Source organism: Hipposideros armiger, unplaced genomic scaffold, assembly GCF_001890085.2.
Source record: "Hipposideros armiger isolate ML-2016 unplaced genomic scaffold, ASM189008v1 scaffold_138, whole genome shotgun sequence".
NCBI classification, from domain to species: Eukaryota; Metazoa; Chordata; class Mammalia; order Chiroptera; family Hipposideridae; genus Hipposideros; species Hipposideros armiger.
Window position 1 is genome coordinate 3,609,410 of NW_017731488.1, and position 18,484 is coordinate 3,627,893.

General features: G+C 45.6%; 2 protein-coding genes across 4 annotated transcripts in view; one reads left to right on the plus strand and one right to left on the minus strand.

Annotated features, from left to right (window-relative positions):
• Window positions 1-6,698, plus strand: part of XKR8 (XK related 8) — a 28,296-nt gene extending 21,598 nt beyond the window's left edge. The window contains exons 2-3 of the mRNA XM_019650070.1: window positions 1,595-1,791; window positions 4,129-6,698. Coding sequence (XP_019505615.1) covers window positions 1,595-1,791; window positions 4,129-4,838 — 907 coding nt within the window. The 3' untranslated portion in view covers window positions 4,839-6,698. The remainder of the gene's footprint in view (window positions 1-1,594; window positions 1,792-4,128) is intronic.
• Window positions 6,699-9,599: 2,901 nt separating this feature from the next.
• Window positions 9,600-18,484, minus strand: part of EYA3 (EYA transcriptional coactivator and phosphatase 3) — a 66,686-nt gene continuing 57,801 nt past the window's right edge. For all 3 annotated transcript variants that reach the window (XM_019650241.1, XM_019650240.1, XM_019650243.1), the window contains 2 exons: window positions 16,290-16,390; window positions 9,600-13,321 (listed from right to left, as the gene is read on the minus strand). In XM_019650241.1, the coding sequence (XP_019505786.1) occupies window positions 13,241-13,321; window positions 16,290-16,390 (182 nt within the window). In that variant the 3' untranslated portion in view covers window positions 9,600-13,240. The remainder of the gene's footprint in view (window positions 13,322-16,289; window positions 16,391-18,484) is intronic.

Sequence of the window (18,484 nt, forward strand, 5' to 3'; positions counted from 1 at the left end):
CAGCCCTGACCCCCAGAGCAGTGCTTGTTCCCTCACTGCTCAGTGCCACTCACCCTTTCTTTCTCAACTGTATTGTCCCTGAACATTTGCTCCCCCCCCCCCCCCCCGCCACACACACACACCCTGACTGAGCAAGAGGACGGAGATGGGGCCTGACTCACCCATGTTCCTTGAGCCAGCTAGGGCTGGGCACTTGGGAGCCTGGAAAATCTGCATGGGTTTTGCTCCTTTCTAGAACTGGCAGGGCCCTCTAGAGATGGGGAAACTGACACCAAGGGGTCAGAGTCATGCGATAAAGTCAGGACACAATGTGGTCTGGGTTGGGATGAGGTGGCTGGAGCCAGGATCTGCTCTTGAGTCCATTTTTATAGATTCTCTCCAGATCTTGCCTTGACAAAGCTGCACTGAGTGTCCAGGAGTGGGCGAGAGGAGCTTAGAATGTTGCAGTTTTGCCTGAGGGACTGTGCAGGCATCTGTAAAACCCTAGGTGGGCATGAAGGGGCACACTTCTTTACCATCCAGGCAGGCCTCGGCGGGGCCTGAATCCATAACTACATCATGCATCTTCCCTTCTCCTATTTCTGCTGAGCGTGAGGCATGCAGAACGTACTGAGCTTGGTTTTGAAAACGGGGTCTCTGTTCCAGCCTGTGACTGAGCTGAGGCAGGGTCCTGCCATAGCACTGGGGGACCAGAGACAGAGGCTCCTGCTGAGGGAGAGCCTCAACCTGGGCCTGCCCACCTGCTCCCTTACTGTATTTTCAAGTCCGTCCAGGGGAAGTAACAGTACATGTCCAATGAATGAATTCGAAATGAGTGAATAGGCTCACTTCATAGTAGCAAATTGAGACCAGTTGTGGTGGTGGTGGTGGGGAGGGATGCAGGGCGGGGAGAGCTTGGTGCGTCTTCCACTCCCCCCTCATGCCAGATGGGTCACCCAGGCCTGTCTGTCTAACCTCTGAACCCTCTTAACTCCACCCCAGTCTTCATCCTCACCACTCTAAGGCTCTCATCTTTTCTCCCTGGACAACAGCCTCTTAAATGAGTCCCTGCTTCCGGTCTAGGCTTTCCAACCCTTCCTCCTCTCCCCAGCCTGGGATTTCCTTCTAAGGCACAAGCTGACCTGTCTCACTGGTGCTCAGAAGCTCTCAATGGCTCCCCATCCCCCACAAGATCCTAAGACATTCTTATGCTTGCTAAAATTTAAGAATGATCACCTTAGGAAATTTCATTGTATGCCTTTGAAATTCAAACAGCTTTGGGCCCAAATCCTGATTCCATTGCTTATTAGCTCTTTTTTACAGGTAGGTCCTCTTTTCCCATCTGTAAAATGGGGCTGTTATCAGGCATAAATGGGGCGAGGTTTGTGATGAGCTTGGGACAGTGCCTGGCCAGCAGGAGCAGCAGTAGTTGTACTTATCCCCATTTTACAGATGAAGAAACAAGTTCAATGAGGTTAAGTTTCTTGCCCACGGCCCTACATTATGTTAGTGATGAACTAGGATGGGAGCCTGTCTGCATCTATCCAATATGTAAGGGAAGGAGGAATGCCTCAGGACACTAACCTGACCCCTTGGGGCACCCGTATATCCCTAGGTGCAAGCAAAGCCTGCAGCAGGGTCTGTTGGTGTGGCAGCAGCAAGTGCCTTCTGACTTTGACTTGGCTTATGCCGATTTCCTCTCCCTGGACATCAGTATGCTACGGCTCTTTGAGACCTTCCTAGAGAAGACACCGCAGCTCACGCTGATCCTGGCCATCGTGCTGCACAGTGGCCGGGCTGAGTGCTACCAATGTGAGTAGTAGGACTACCAGCATCCAGTCTCCCTTTTATGGCTGGATAGTTTCTCATAAATATCAGAAATGCTTTCCCTCTTTTATAAGGGCTGCTTAGAAAATAGAACATCCTTTAGTCAGGCAGGTCTGGGTTCAAATCCAATGTGAAATCCAAACTCCAGCAGAAGGGATTTAGACAAATGACTCAACCTCCCTGAGTATCAGTTTGTTTTCATCTGTAAAATGGACATAATAAATGACTCTACCTCATAGGATTGACGAAAGGGATGAGTGAGGTGATACATATAAAGCCCAGTGCCTGGTGCATAATAAATCCTAATTGTAATTTTTACTATTTTGAAGAAAACAGATAAAGTGTGTAGGGTGCCTGACCCATAATAGGCAACTTGTTAGTCAATAAACTGTTTATTGAGCACCTTCATACACTTAAGCTTTCATTGAGCACCTTTGGGCCTGTCCCTGTGCTCGGGACACCACAGTGAACAAGAAGGACAGAGCCCCTGCTCTGCTGGGATGATAGACCATAAAGCAGGTAGTTTCAGTTAAGTGGGTTGAGTAATCTGAGAAGGGGAGGCATGTGGCCCTCTAAGCCATGGGAGAAGTTTGTACACTGAGCAACTTTGGGAAGGTTTTCTCCTGTGAAAGAGAAGTAGCGTGCCCAACGGCACAGACCAGCTAACAGCCAAGCTAGGACTCCAACTCTCATCTGGTTCAAGGTCCAGGGCTTCCCCTTCTCTGTCACACCCCTGCACACCTTGAGGCCCCCTCTGCTGTAAATACCACAGCCTCCAAGGAGCCAGTCCCCACTCTGCCGTCACTCACTATGTGACCTGCAGAGCCTGCCCCTCTCCAGCCTGTTTCCATGGCTGTACAAGATGGGGTTGGACTTGATCTCGAAGGGCCCATTCAGCTTGCTAAGCTGAGTCTGTAGTATTAATTGAAAGAAACACAACAACAAAAAAACAGCAATAGCAGCTGTCACGACTGAGTGCTTGCTGCTAACCGGGCACTGTGTAAAAGTGCTTTGTTGAAAGTGCTCACGTTCATAGCCCTATAGGTTGGTGCTATGTTTATCTCCATTTTACACAAGAGGAAAGAGGTGCAGAAAGGTAAAGCGATTTGCCCTGGGCCGTGCAGCACTCACTGGGCTCACGTTTTTCTTTGTCTGGTTGAGGGCAGGGGATGTCTAGGACCAGGGCCCAATGAAGACAGTCTCTATTGTATGTGTATGGAGAGCGGGCAGGGGGAGGGGCAAGAGAAGAGACAGATTTTCCCAACTTTTTATTTAGCAAACATTGATTCAGCTGCTATTATATGCCAGGTACTGGGGATCCCAGGGGAGCAGAATCTATTTTCTGCAGAGCTCAGAGATAAGGAAATAATTACTTAGACAGAAGTGGGTAGAGTGGTACAGGGTGCCTGCACAGTGGTGTGGGTGGGGTGGGGTCCAGATGGGTGACTCTAGGGGATACTCAAGCTGGAACTTGCAGGGTAAGGAGGAGCAGACCAGGGGAAAGGGGACGTGTGCTCCTGGCCTACCTAACATCATGGGCAAAGCTTGTCCAGGTCAAAGAATGTGAGGTGTTGGGCCCTGCTGAGACCTAGAGTGTGGGGTAGATAGAAAGGACGATGGCCACAGATCTGATTCCAGGCTGGGCGTGGGTTCCTGGCCCATCACATGTTCCCAGTGAAGCCTCGAATGGATGCAGTGAAAGGGAGCAGGGGAGGGAGCATTCTAGAGACATTGCAGTGCTGCTTCCCTCCCTGCCTGGAGACTATGGTGCTTCTATTCCATGGCGGGCAACCAGGAGGTGGGATAGGATTCCCATTGTAAACTTCTGAGTCTTGGAAAATCAAGACCAGGGCCCAGTGTGAGTGGGGAGGGGAGCGGAGTGAGGGATGTTCCGTCCATACAGCAGGGCAACATCAGGGTTTCCAGCTTAGGGAGAACTGGAACTGCTGATTTTCAGGCCCAGGAAAGGCTTGGGCTCTTCCAGGAAAGGGCTCTGTAAGATGCTCAGGACGTGGCCAGCACCCAGGCGTATAGATGAGGGTGTATGCATCACACACCCACTCACCCTTGTAAAAATATCACTATGGTAGCACCTGAAAAGCAAAGCTTTATAGTGAAGGGCAGACACCATATTTGAATCCCAGGTCTGTTTTGGGCTGTGAGAAATTATTTAATGTTCTCCAGCTATAGTTTTCCCTTCCACAAATTGGGGGTTTTAGTACCCACCTTAGAGTGGTTATGAGGACCCCCAGAACCAGTGAGCTCTAGGGAGCACCAGGCAGGTTGCCCACAGGGCTCAGCTGTTTCCGCTTTCTCTTGCAGGGGTCGTCATTATCATGTCCCTCGTGAGTATCTCATGGGCACTGCTTGACTACCACCGGGCCTTGCGCACCTGCCTTCCCTCCCAGCACCACCTCCGGCTGGGCTCCTCTGTGATCTACTTCCTGTGGAACCTGCTGCTGCTGTGGCCCCGAGTCCTGGCTGTGGCCCTGTTCTCAGCCCTCTTCCCCCGCTATGTGGCTCTGCACTTCTTGGGCCTGTGGCTGGTGCTGCTGTTGTGGGTCTGGCTTCAGGGCACTGACTTTATGCCAGATCCCTGCTCTGAGTGGCTGTACCGGGCAACGGTAGCCACCATCCTTTACTTCTCCTGGTTCAATGTGGCTGAGGGTCACACTCGAGGCCGTGCCACCATCCACCTGATGTTTCTCCTGAGTGACAGCGCTCTCATGGTGGTCACTTGGGTGCCTTACGGTGCCTGGCTGCCTAGTGGGATCCTGTTGCAGATCTTGCTGCCCGTGGGAGGCGCCAGCTTCCTTTTGGGTCTGGTTCTACGGCTTGTCTACTACCACTGGCTGCACCCTCGCTGCCACTGGGAGTCTGCCCAGGTGGATGGGACCCGGGCCCTCCACTTCCCTGAGTGGTGTCAGCTGCCTCAGAACAGTCGCATGATCGAGTTGGCTCAGAACTTTTTCCCCAAGGCTAGGGATGAGGCTTCTTTGCCATGGGAGGGAGAGGTGAATGGGGTCCTTTAAGGCAGGGTCAGACCCAGCCAGGGACAGGACGACAGATGGAATCAACTGGTAAAATGCAGAAGCTAAGCTAATAATGCTGCTATAGGCCTTGATTCACTCAACAAGCACTGATGCCTGATCTTGCCAGGCACTGAAGGCCAGAGTTGAGTAAGACAGGCCTGCCTTCAAGGATGAGAACAACGTGAGAAGGGCCAGGTCTTAGAGGGTGAAGGGCCCAATTGTGTACAAAACACTTTGGGAGGAAAGAAGAGATCTCCTCCCCCTTTTCTCTTTCTCCCAACCAGTAGAGCTGGTGCTCCAAAGCTTCCCCGTGTTGGTATTGCCACCTCCAAAATAATTGGTAGGGGTGCTGTCCCACCCCTTGGTCCCCCTATCCCAGGCTAGAATGGCCCTAAGACCTCCAAGATGTGTTCTCTAGAATTCTTCCTCCCGTGCCCCACCTCACTTCATTCTAGTGGAGACATAAACAGGCTAAGTAGAACAGTGTATCGGATAGTGTTAAGTGCTAAAAGTAGGGAAGGGGACAGGGCGAGTGTGTTTATGTTTTGGTGTGTTATGTCATTCAGTTCATTCACCAAGTGTTTACTGAGAGTGTTTTATGTGCCAGCAACATCATTCTATCCTTGGAACCAGGAACAAGATCAGCTGCCACCCCTACCCTCTCCAGCTGCTCCTGTGTGGGCTCATGCTGGAAGCCAGAGATGCCCACCTGGCTGGCCTGCGACAACCCCTCGAAGGCCTTCGTGCAGCTGGCCCAACGTTTGTCCCTGCTCTCAACCAAGTGCCTTGTGAACCTGTGGTCAGGGTTCGGGCACAGCCCATTGAGTATTTTTTTATATTTCAGACAGTGTACTTTCTACCTCAGTCTATATAAGAAGAGAATGTGTGTGCCTGTGTCTCTGTGAGACATGTGTTGTTGTTTTTGAACAGTATTAGGTTATTATTAAAATCTCATGAAATCTTCCAACCTAGTTGTGTCAACACAATTCAAAGCTGCTGGGCAAGAGGGGGGTCAGGGACACAAAGTCCATGGCTCAAAACTGGTAAAGGCTCTGGGACAGAGAAGAGGGCTGGCTTAGGCAGGACCCCTCAACCTTGTTTTCCAAGTTTCTGGAGCTGATGAGCCAGTGCGGGGTTGATAGTTCAAGTGGGCATGAGAACCTGGACTGACTAGTGTGTGCTGCTGGGCCTGGCAGGCGTAGCCGCACCCTTTGTACCAGGAAGTGAATATGGGAGCCCAGGGGAAGGCGTTTTTGCTGGGAGCTCAGGGAGGGAGTAAAGGATGAGGTGGCTTAGGGGATGTGCAAGTGGGCAGTGGTGCCAGGGAGGTGGAACCGTTTGTTGCTCCTGGCAGGTCTGGTTTGGAGAAACTAGGAACAGGAAAAAGGCGCTGGAGACAGAAGAAAAGGTTGCAGTCACCACTGTGATGGGGCTCAGGAGAGTCTCAGTTTCATCATTCATTCATTCTAGTGGAGACATAAACAGGCTAAGTAAAACAGTGTATCGGATAGTGTTAAGTGCTAAAAGTAGGGAAGGGGACAGGGAGAGTGTGTTTATGTGTTGGTGTGTTATGTGGAAGTTAGTTTTATACAGAATGGCCAAGGAAGGCCTCCCTGAGAAGTCAAGCCTTACTAAAGATGAGGGAGCTACGCACATGAATTGTATCCCAGACACCCAGTCAACAGTGACTGTATGAAGGAGGGCTTGTAGGGGCTTATTGGCCCGCAGCCAAGGATGACACAGAGATGAGGGTTGGGAGCAGAGAGAGGTTCTGGGAAGATGATGCTGTGTTTTTTTGTTTGTTTTGTTTTGTTTTTAAGCTGAGCCATCCTGCTACCAGTTGGCAGCTCAATGGCTGCTCAGCTTGGGCTGGGAATTGAACCGTTGTTGCTCAGAGCTCAAACTCTTAAGCGAGCTCTTAACTGAGCCACTCGGCCGGCCCGATGCTGTGCTTTTTTACATACATAGAATAGTGGAGGCAGAACAAATTTCCAAACTTTTGAATTTCATGGATCAGTAAAATGGCCAACGTGATCATCAACTTAATTTTAACAAAAAAGGCAGTAAAAACCACCACCATCTATTGTCTTCATCATCTCTAAAAGAAAGGATATGATGGCCTCAGAAAAAGGACCATTCTTTTTAACTGAATACATTTAATCACACACAAAAGGTGAAATCATTATCATTTTTCTCAATTCATAGGGAATATCAAAGGTTGAGACCCGACAGTAGGCTCAGTGCCCAACCGACCCTTGGGCCTAGGTCCTAAGTTTCACTAAAACAAATATTTGTGCCATTTATTGGGTTGTTGGAAAAGTCATGATGCATTTTTGCAACAGATGGCATTAGTTCATTTTTGGAAGTACTAGAGTCATTCACATCTATGTTATTGCTATGTCATTTGACAGCTGACAGTTCTAGCTTCATTCTAAAAAAGAAATTGAGCGATTTGGTTGAGTTATGGAGATTTTACAACAAGTTGGAGATGGAAGACCAAACTGCATTTTTGCCATATTTTACTGTTTTACTTCCATAAAGAGAACACATGTCAAGCTTGTGAAAAGTTGCATAAAGTTTATGGTGACAATGCTCTACAAGAACGTCAGTGCCAACGATGGTTCACGAAATTCTGTGCTGGTGATTTTGATCTCAACGATGCTCCTCAGGGAGGCCCACCGAGGTTGATGACAAAATAAAGGCATTGATCAAGTCAAACCCACGTTACATGACCCAAGAGACTGCAGAAAGATTGAACATCCATCATTCAAGCATTCACGACCACCTGAAGAAGCTGGGATAAGAAAGCAAGCTCGATATTTGGGTTCCGCATGAACTCAAAGAAGTTCATTTGATGGCGCGTATAAACATCTGCGATATGCTCATTAAACATGAGGAAAACAATCCTTTTTTTGAAGCGACTGATAACTGGTGATGAGAAGTGGATTGTTTACAACAATGTGGTGCGCAAATGTTCTTGGTCCCGACGTCATGATTTGCCTCAAACGACATCGAAAGCAGACATTCATCAGAGGAAGGTTATGCTCTCAGTGTGGTGGGATTTTAAAGGTGTCGTGTTTTTCGAGCTCCTACCAAGAACCAAACAATCAATTCAAATGTGTACTGTCGGCAGTTGGACAGTTTGAACAAATCTATCATCCAGAAACGTCCAGAGCTTGTTAATTGTAAAGGAGTTGTGTTCTATCGCGATAACGCGAGACCACACACAAGTTTGATCACCCGTCAAAAATTATTGGAGCTTGGATGGGATGTGCTGCCACACCCACCGTACTCGCCTGACCTTGCGCCGTCAGATTTCTGCTTGTTTCGCTCTCTTCAAAACTCCTTGTGTGGTATAACATTCAATTCAGATGAGGCTGTAAACCAGCACCTTGTTCAGTTTTTCCCCGATCAAGACAGGTCCTTCTATGAACAAGGAATTGTGAAGCTCACTGAAAGATGGTAAAAGGTTATCGAACAAAACGGGCAATGTATCATTAATTGATCTTTGTTCTTTATATAAATAAATGCTCTCTGAAAAACATGACAAAATATGTCATGACTTTTCCGACAGCCCAATACTTTTCCATATTTCTTCCTGTCCCACGTGGAGAATAGGCTCAGGGAAGAAGCCAAACATGTCAACAGAAGATGCAATGTTTTAGGAAATTCCCTTTTTTCCCGAGAAAATCCAAAAAGATGTTTTTAATTTTTTTGCATTCTCATCTATACTCTAGATGAAATTGTCAAATGATGGTAATATGTATGCAATTAACTCCAAACAATGTATAGTGTACTACCTAAAAAGCTGCAGAAAAAGGTTTGAATATACACTTAGAAGTTTACAGAATCAAGAACTTTAAAAAGATGAGTGACATTACATGCCATTAGAAATTTCCTTTGAAGATTCTCATGTATGTTATTAAACATCAAGAAACTTGAATAAAAACCTCCTGAATTGCTTGCTACCAAATTTTTTTGAGAAATGTGCCGATGTTATACTTATTGTAGGGAGAGAGGGAGATGTTTATTCTTTGGGTGTGAGAAGCAATCAGTATTCTAATATTTGTATTTACAACCAAGTAAGGACATAGCAACAACCAAATTTGCTTCTACTAGAGTGGTCCAAAAGATGCGCCTTCTGTGAAAAGATTTAATGCCTAGAATACATGGCAACCCCTTTTCTGGGGTAATTTTGGAAAAAAAAATCTTGTGATCTGACATGTATGGTGCTTGGAAGCTAGAACTGAATTCTGATCTTCACTGGAATAAAAGGCAAAATAATTTTTTACTTTTCCAGATCAGTAATGGACAGTCAGACTCAAAAATCTGAAGAAATAAAATGAGAAAAAGTTAATGTAACATGAAATCAGGCCAAATCAAACAAGGTTTGATATCAGTTTGTCAGTTTTATTGCTTTTGCGTTTTAAGCTCAGCACAGCAAGGTATTCTCCAATAATTAAATTTCAGCACATTTGACAGCAAATGAAATCTTTTACCATACCAGTCCTAAACTTTAAAAAGCAATATATTTTAGAAACAATAAACTTGCCCTTGCAAATTACTTTATTTTCCCATGTACATTTGTTTATACCAAATGGTTAGTTTTGTTTTTACTTTGTTGGTGAAATTAATGACTCAGTTATTAAAGGGTGCTACCTTTCTAATGAGCTCTTCAGATTGTTTTATGAAGCCCTACTTAGGCATCGACTCAGCTGGGCAATGGGGCTGATCCTGTTCAGAAAAGACACGGGAGCAAACTGTATAGAAAATAAAAACTTTATTTATTTTTTTTCAAGTTTACAAGATAGTTCCCATTACATATAACATTATGGTCAAGGACTCTACAGCCACGAATGCCCGCAGTCACATAAATATATCCAATCCAATCCAAGCCTTTTCCTGCTAAAACGAGGCGTCTGTAATCCAGAGGGTCAGGTTTTGATTAGAAGTCGTCCTTAATGGGATGGCTCCCGTCAGTGCATTAGGAACTAGCCAGTGAGTCCTGCCTGCTGGAGCTGTCTGACTTAGAGAGGAAGGGACGGAGGGCCTGCTGATCAGGGATGGGACAGAACTAGATTTTCTCTTGTGTTTTAAGATATTTTAGAATCTCAGAATTCAGATTTGGCTTGTAGAGTGTGACTATCCAGGGAATTCCAACTTTTGGATGAAAAAGGAAACCAATTTAGTGGTAAGAAATAGAAGCTTGCTTGAGAGGAGCCCTACTTGCCCACTTCTGCAGGAGCGAGGAGGAGGAGAACGCCCAAGTTCACCACCCCCTGGCTTAGACCACCCCTCTCCCAGGAAGAGGAAGAGTGCAGCTCTGCCCCTCTACTCTTCTCCCCCATGCTCTGTGGCACTGACACCCATTCAAGGGAGTGACCATCTAGAAACTCCGCATGCTGCGGCTGGAGTTTGCCAATCAGATTCTACCTGGGAGCTTTAAAGCTGAGTTTGTGTAAACTGCGAACAACCTGTGGCAAAAGTCTCCAGGGATACTAGCTTTGCCCCCCCCACCCCAACTTGTAGAGCAGAAGATAGGAACACCCCAAACCAAATAAAAACAATCTAAATGTGGAGCAGGCATCCATTCTCTTGGACACCACCAGCTGCCCCAGGGGCACTGGACAGACAGGGTGATGCTAAGGCACAGTCAGTTTTACATTCGAAAGTCAAGCCACCTCTTAAGAAAACCCAGGACACCTGACAACGCCAGATCCCCCATAGAAAGAGATGGTCCTCGCACGAGACATGCAGGCCCATCGCACGGAACCACAGTGCCCAGCTTGGGGAAGGACTCATCTTGTGGCTAAATTCATGGGGACTCTAGTAAAGAGGGCTTCTCCCCTGACAAAAGGACCCCCCGTGTCCCTGGGCCCTGAGCTTCCAAGAGCTCTTGGTGCACCCCACTTATTTTCCTTTCCAGGTCTTTGTGCTGGGGAGGAGGAAAACATGGGGGAAAAGAACACTGTGTTCTCTGGACAATTCACTGGGGCGAGGAGGACCCAGGTCCCATCTTCTGCCTGCCTTCTACGTGAGGGCGGCAAGAACCCGAAGAGCAAAGGCTGCTCTGTTCGGAGAGCTTCCTCACCTCTCTTGGCCAATTTCAAGTTCTTTCTACAAAGACCTAGGCTGGGCAGTCAGGGCAAAAGGGAAAAGGCCATTGAAAAAGGGGTCCAAGTCATATTCTAGGAATACAAAGCTTCTCCCAAAGGGCAGGGCAAGGGAGGCGTTTGTGCACGATGGGGGTACCACTCCACAGCCTCACAAATCTGAAGCACAGCACCAACAGGGTGGTCTATGTCCCTGACAGGGCAGGAAACCACCAGTTATACTGCTGGCAGGCAGAGGGCTTGGGGCCTGGAAGAAAAGACCCATTCATTCTACAGATTTCTAAGATCAATTATCAAGCAAGGCAGAGCAGCACCTGGGCAACTGCGTTAAACTCAGACCAAGGCGAGGTCTGCTTCAGGCTACATACCCCCAGCCCTCCCCCACCCCGCCAATGGAAACAAGGCCAGAGAGACAGCAAAGTCATGAGCATTGACTTCAGCAACTCTCCAAAGACCTGCTCCCTAAAATTGTGAGTCCCGAAGCAGTTTCTCAATCCGTTGGGAGGAATGTGTACAACAGCTTTCACTGCTGTCTGACTGAGCGGCCTTGGGAGGAGTCTGGCCTTCTTGTGCTGCAAAGGACAAGGATATGCAGAATTTCTGGGGACAGTTACAGCTGGGGTTGGTCAAGGATGCCTCCTCCCGAGGACCCAGACTACATCTCTCTGAGGTGCTTAGATAATCACCCTTCTCTGCAGCCTGGGAGAGGCTGAACTTCCTCAGTGTTAGGGAAGTTTATCCAGCCTGAGCACATGCCCAGGTTGATCTTCCAGGGAACATCCACAAACACAGTTGGGCTGGAAGGCTGGGACTGGCACCTGGCACCCACCAATCTTCCCAGAAGCCAGGCTGAGAGATGTTCCTGCATTTGGCCCAGGATTAAGTTTCTAGGCATGAAGTAGGGGGTCCAGTGCCCTTAAAAAAAAAGTCTTTCTGGCTTCCCATTTTAGAATGAGATTTAAGTGGGAAGGGTGAACCATGGGAAAATTGGGTTCTGACCACAGCACTCTCCTATTCAGTTTCAGGCCGAGATCTGGGTAAATATATGCCCAGAATACCCTTCATAGGGCTTAAGAGCTTCAACAGAAGTCAACTACATTGGTCGTTTTGGCCAAAATGTAGTTATGAGCCTGTTCTTAGACTTGATTTGACTTCTTGGGCTGAAAGCCCAGGGATTGGCCAGAGCTGAATGGAGGTGGCTGTGAGGTATCGAGGGCAGGAAAGAGCCTAGTACTGATGCCTAAGAAGGAAGAGAAGGCTGTAGGGGTGAGCATCTGTTGGGAGAAGAGTGCTTCTCTGTAGGAGGAAAATGTGGAATCTTCCTGTTTCAAGAGCCAAAGAAGCAGAAATTCACAAGAAGCCTTAGTCCTTCTCTCCAGTTTGGAGGTAAGCCCCCTGGGGATAGTCTTTGCATAAAAGAGTCAAGCTGAAGACTTAGCATTTACTGTCCAAGGGAAGGAGTTTCCAGGATTGTGCCATTTGGTTAAAGGGGAAGAGGGATTGGAAAGGGGACTAAGGCTTCTAGGATGGGAAATAGCAAAGTCTGAAGTTAATCAGTGTCCAGTGCCCCACAGTTCAGCAAACTAGGAGATGGAAGAACAGGAGGGAAACCACCCTAGAGAGCAGACCACTGGAGCAGCTAAAGAGGTGCTATTGTCAGAGAGGTATTTTAGATATTTCAATTACGATTTTCCAAGGAAACTTTACACACCCCTTTCTTGCTAGAAAAAAGAAAGGAGGGAAAACCTGCTTCAGAGACCAGACCCTTACTTATAAAAAATTACATATACATTCACTGGGAATGTGCTCTACAGCTAAGATTATAAAGACTGCAAGAGATGTTATTACAAGTTTGCCACATTTATCCTATCACAAGTTAATAGCAGTTCTCAATTAGGTCACGGACTAAGAGTGCAACTCTGCCCCCAAGAATTCCTTTCCTTTTTCTTCATTATTTGAAATAAAACAAACAAAACAAAAAACAGAAGAATTAAAAGCACTGTAGCTGCAGTGAGTCTACTGTTCTCTCAATCCAACTGTCTCCTGCTTCTGCACGAAGATGAACACGGGCTGCAGCTCACTCTCAGCAAAAAGAAGCTTCGTCCCTTGCAGCTGTTGGTTCTGATTGTGTTCTCGCCAGTATTCCATGGAGAAAGATGGAGGGAGGGAAGGAGGAGGGGAGGGAGGGAGGAAGGTGTGGCCGGGAGAGAGAGATCCCAGTTGGTTCCGGTCTCCAGCTCCCTTCAGGAGTGAAAAGGAGCTCGTGGGGAAGGCTCTTCATTTCAGTTCTTAGAGAAAATCAAGCTCCAAAGCCTGGTGAAGGGACACTAGGTCTCCATGGTTTGTGATCCTCCAGAAAGGCATGTTGTGCTAGAAGAGAGCAGAGACAGCTGGTTAACCCAACTTCTTTTAGGATCTCATATTTACCCAAATCCCTTTCTCCAGGGACCTCTCCCCAAAGTGCCTGGTAACCTTCTTACTCCTGCCCACCTCAGGGGGCTGTCATAAGGATCAAATAAGTCATATGTATAAGAACTTTGTACGCTACAGGACACTTTACAAATCCACAGCAGAACAGGGTACCTGGGAAGCAGCCTCCTTATTCCTGGCTGTGTTCAAACAAGGACTAGAAAGTTGTCTGTCAAAGAGGCTGCAGAAAAGACCCCTCACACGTGGAGGCTGAACTGGATAGAGCTCTAAGGCATTTTCCAATGGGTATGTTCTATGGTACATAATTACAGGCATCAGCTGAGAGACACCAACTCTGCCAATGACGTGAGTGAGTGGTTCTTTTTCTCTGCACGCCCTTCTTCAGACCAAGAAGCACTGATACCTACATCCATTAGTATCTTTCACAGAGGGAACGCATTTTAGGATCAAAGCTCCGAAGATGACAATGTGAAAAAAATGAAGGTCCTTGAATTGCTACATAAAGTGGCAAATGAAAACATAATGAGGTAATATGACAACTGATTACCACCAACCTCATAGTTCATTAATGGTTGCTGAAGGTTTGTATGTTAACCGAAGGAGGAACATTAGGATGGCAGTCCTAGTGGGCAACCTGCTGCCTCTAGGCCTAAGAAACAGAAAAGAAAACTGGGGTGGAAGGAAAAGGACTTCTGTAGATCCATTTAGTAGATGAGGAATTCAAAGAGGTAAGTAAATTGTCCAAAGTCACACAGCTAATAAGTGACTGTGTGACTTTACATTCCATAGCCAATGATGACTATGAACTGTCTGAATTCCAAAGAAAATGTAGTTTTACATGTGTGTAAACATGTGAAGGAAACCTAATGACAGTATCATTTAAAATATGTACACATACAGGCCAAAAAAAAATCTCTAGGCATAGAATTATAAAATCAAAGATTTTCAAGCAAGTTGAGCAGATTACATAATCAAAATCATTCATTTTACAGATAATACAGGAACGCAGAGAGACTGAGTAATATCTTCAAGGATATGTCTAATTATTATATATACTTATAAATATAAAATAGATAAGCATTTTTCTTTTGTTGTTTTTCTTAAAAGATTTTATTGGAGAATTGGGGGAGGGGAACAGCGTTGAGAAATCGGGGAAGGGGAACAGACAAGTTGCTGTCCTTTTGTTCTTCAGTCTAGTTGTGGAGGACGTCGCTTCACTGGCCCATGTTGGTATTATCATTGCACTCTTCCCAAATGAGGCAGATCGGTCGCCAGTCACTGGACAGCCGCTCACAGTGGCTCTTGGCAGCTCATGCCGGCTGCTGCCATCCACTCATGGTAGCTTATGGCAGCCCACTGCAGCAGGGGCTACAGCCCTACGCCGTCGCCAGCGACTCATGGCAGCAAGCTCCAGGTCAAGCTGTTGTTCACCATTTTAGCGATAGAGGGCAGTGTCACTGGCCTTTGTGGGATCCGAACCAGGGCCCTGCTGCTCAGAGCTGGTGTCCCAAGCCAGCTCCTAACCAATGCGCCACTCAGCCGGCCCCAAAAAATAGATAAGCATTTTATAGAGAAATAATTTACAAATTAATTTTCTATTAATTTTTACTATTAATATTTTTGGTGAGTGCTAAGTGAATATGAATAATTATTTTTTAAAATTTCAGGTTATTACTTTTTGATACAGCAATCCAAGAGCTGAGCTGTAAGTTCAGTTTATTTTGATACTTGGTTATTAAAAAACAAAACTCACCAAGATATGTAGATCCAATACTTACTTTTCAATTCTATCCATTTATTCAAAAGTTTTTATTGAAAATCAGTAAGTTTCTACCTTTTCTACCGTTAATTAACTATTTTTGACAAGTAATTGGAAGGTACTGTACTTTCAAATTGGGCTGGCCAAGTGGCTCAGTTGGTTAAGAGGGCGAGCTCTGAGCAACAGGGTTGCTGGTTTGATTTCCACATGGGCTAGTGAGCTGCGCCCAAGCTGAGCTGCTGTTGAACTGCCAACAGGTAGCAGGATGGCTCAGCTGGTGAGAGCACGTGCTCCTAACAAGGTTGCAGGTTTGACTCCCACATGGGATGGTGGGCTATGCCCACCTGCAACTAAGATTGAATACGGCACCTTGAGCTGAGCTGCCCCGAGCTGCCAACGGGCGGCCGGATGGCTCAGTGGGTTAGAGCGTGCACTCTTAGCAACACAGTTTCCAGTTGGACTCCCGCATGGGATGGTGGGCTACACCCACCTGCAACTAAGATTGAACACGACACCCTTAAGCTGAGCAGCCACGGGCCTGGTGGCAATTGGACTTGGAGCTGAGTTAGTTGCGCCCTCCACAACTAAGATTAAAGGACAACAACTTGGCTGTTCCCCTTCCCCAGTTCCCCAATAAAATCTTAAAAAAAAAAAAAAAAAAAAGAAGTGTTTGAATCCCACTGAAGTGTTTCATTTTAAAGTCATAACTTTAAAATAAGTTAGAAAAATCTGTCTCCAAGTGTAGAGATATAAGAATTTTCATAGATGATATGTTTATATCTATTTCAAAAATAAAGTTATTAAAAATAATAAAAGAAAAAAAAAAGAAGGCACTGCCCCTAAGATGAAGATGGAAGATGGGGCCCACATCAGATTTAATGACAGGGATCCCTGTGGCAGGGCTCAAAGAGTTTACGATTTTTGAGTGGCAGAGAGGAGGGGAGAAAGAGAGGATCTAACGACTTACAGGGAAAACTCCATTTGGGGAAAAAATGACTTTCTTTCTCTTTCTTAAAAGAAAAATGAGAGGGAAGAGAAAGAAGGGAAAACACTGTAAATGCACAATAGATTGCTAAAATTTCTGAGTTTTACCATTTTTCTAATTGCTCAATACATTCCCACATAGACTATTTTCTTTACCATGCTTACCTGTTTCGCTGCAATTTCTTCGTCGCGTCCATCTCCAATCACTACATATGTGACTTTCTTTCCAAACCTTGACACAATTCTCTCGAAGCAGCTCTCTTTACCTGATGAGAAAAAGAAATGGGCTGCTGCTAGGTTCACCTGCCTGTGCTTAGACAAAGTAAGTGGCAGCCCCCATAGTTTACTTGGTGGGGAGTTGATGGCAGCTGGAGGTCCAGTAGGCCCCCCAGATCTATAAATGTGAAGCTAGGTGGCCCAGGCAGTGCAAGAACTGTGCACACCACCGCCCTTTCCCCATCTCCTGTACTTCACAGCTTACAAAGCAGTTTTCAAGTTATTTGTTATTTAATTCTCAAAATAATCTAGTGAGATGGGTACATTCCCCTATTTTAACAGATGAAAATGGGACCAAGGAATTAGTGACTTGTTCTATATCACAAACAAGCTTATAGCTAGTCTTTGGGCTGCTGACTCCAAATCTAGGCTCTGGACATTGTGACATGATGAAAGGATATTTCTGAGGGGAATCTGTTTCAGTGTAGGAAAAAGAAGTGGAGGCATAAAGCCCTGATTTCTTGTTAGTAATAAGTAATAGACAGCCATTTCACTCCAATTCTTCATTTTCCAGAAACAGTCCTAGGCATGGGTCCTTCAATGGGGGAGGAGCCCCAGAGCACCAATGAATATAGCAGCAACATTGCACATCTGGAATTTCCTCACTATTATATTTTGTAACTGCAACTGAGATACTGTAACATTGAAATTGACCTTGGAAAATGGGTGATTTTAATCCACTGCAGACAGTTTTTAGACACCTGGCAATATATCAAAATTCCAATCCCATCAGGAACTAACACCTAAAACATGCACAGATGATAATGCTGTGGGAAAGATACTTTATTTGCCTAAATAAATAAAAAGGAAATTATTTCCCTTGCTTTTCCTTCACCATATCTTATACTTTATTTCTCTACTCTGCCACCTTCTTCAGTTAAGCAAGGTCCTAACTCTGCTTCCTTCTTCATTCTGCTCCATTAACCTTCTCATCCTTTCTTCCTGCCAGATCCAGTGACATAACACCAAGGTTCCTGTGTGAATAAAAAGGTGCCTCTTCCTCAAGGCACTTTACTGCCATCTGCTGGAAAATTGTTGTAATAAGCATACAAACACAAATATAAGATGACCACGTCGCAATGGACAGGAACCTATATACCACTCAGAAGTCCTACTTGGTACATCTGAGTAACTGCAAGTCTCCGACATTCCTAGCCCAACTGGCACCTCAAACCAGGTTGACTAGACAGTCACCTGGACCACTGGTCCACTCTTGGCTTCAGTCTCCTACTGTTAGTACAAGGCTAGGCATAGGTACACTTACAGTACTAACATTTTACAATAGCACTGTCATGCCTTACATTCCTATCAGGCATTCAATCAATATGCATTTGCTGAGTAAATGCATATTAATCTCACAGCTGATTCAGTGGATGACTGTAGTATGTCTTGAGCCCCAATTTAAATATTAAATAATTTTACTAATAATGAATTCTTATTATGTTCAAAGTGTTGAAGAGTTCTTTGTCTAACTGCATTCCAACCATTACATCCTTACAACCTGAGCCAACCTCTGCTAGACTCACTGTCTAATTTACGATCGGTCTATAGAATAAAGCTTTTAAGTCAGGATTTTAGGCTTTTTCCCTAAGACCCAACAAAGGGAATATCTCATATTTAGAGGACAAGGACATAGAGATGTTTTAATTGTCCTGTCATACAACGATCAAGGATGAAATACTTGTACATTTAGTTATGTTTCCTCTAAAAAGATTAAGAGACTGAGGGAGTTATTAGTAGCTCAAAGTAAAGAAGTAGCTACATGAAAAAATGACTCCAATACAGTTGGTAAGTATATTTCTTTCATTTTATACCCTCTAAACAATCCTGTTCGGGAGGATGAAGCCAATGAGTGACTGGTCAGCTCAACAAATGTCAAGCAACTGAAGCTACAACTGCAAGACCAACCATGCCTTTGGAGAATACTAGGTTCCTGGGTTTCCCCTATCAAATACACGTCTGATATTTTCAGAAATGATTTTGAAAATTATCTTTAATGTCCAAGATCACAAAGTGGCCATTAAGAAAACTACAATTCTGAAGTTTTTTCAGAGGTGCCGAACAAGTATTTCCTCTCCTTGCTC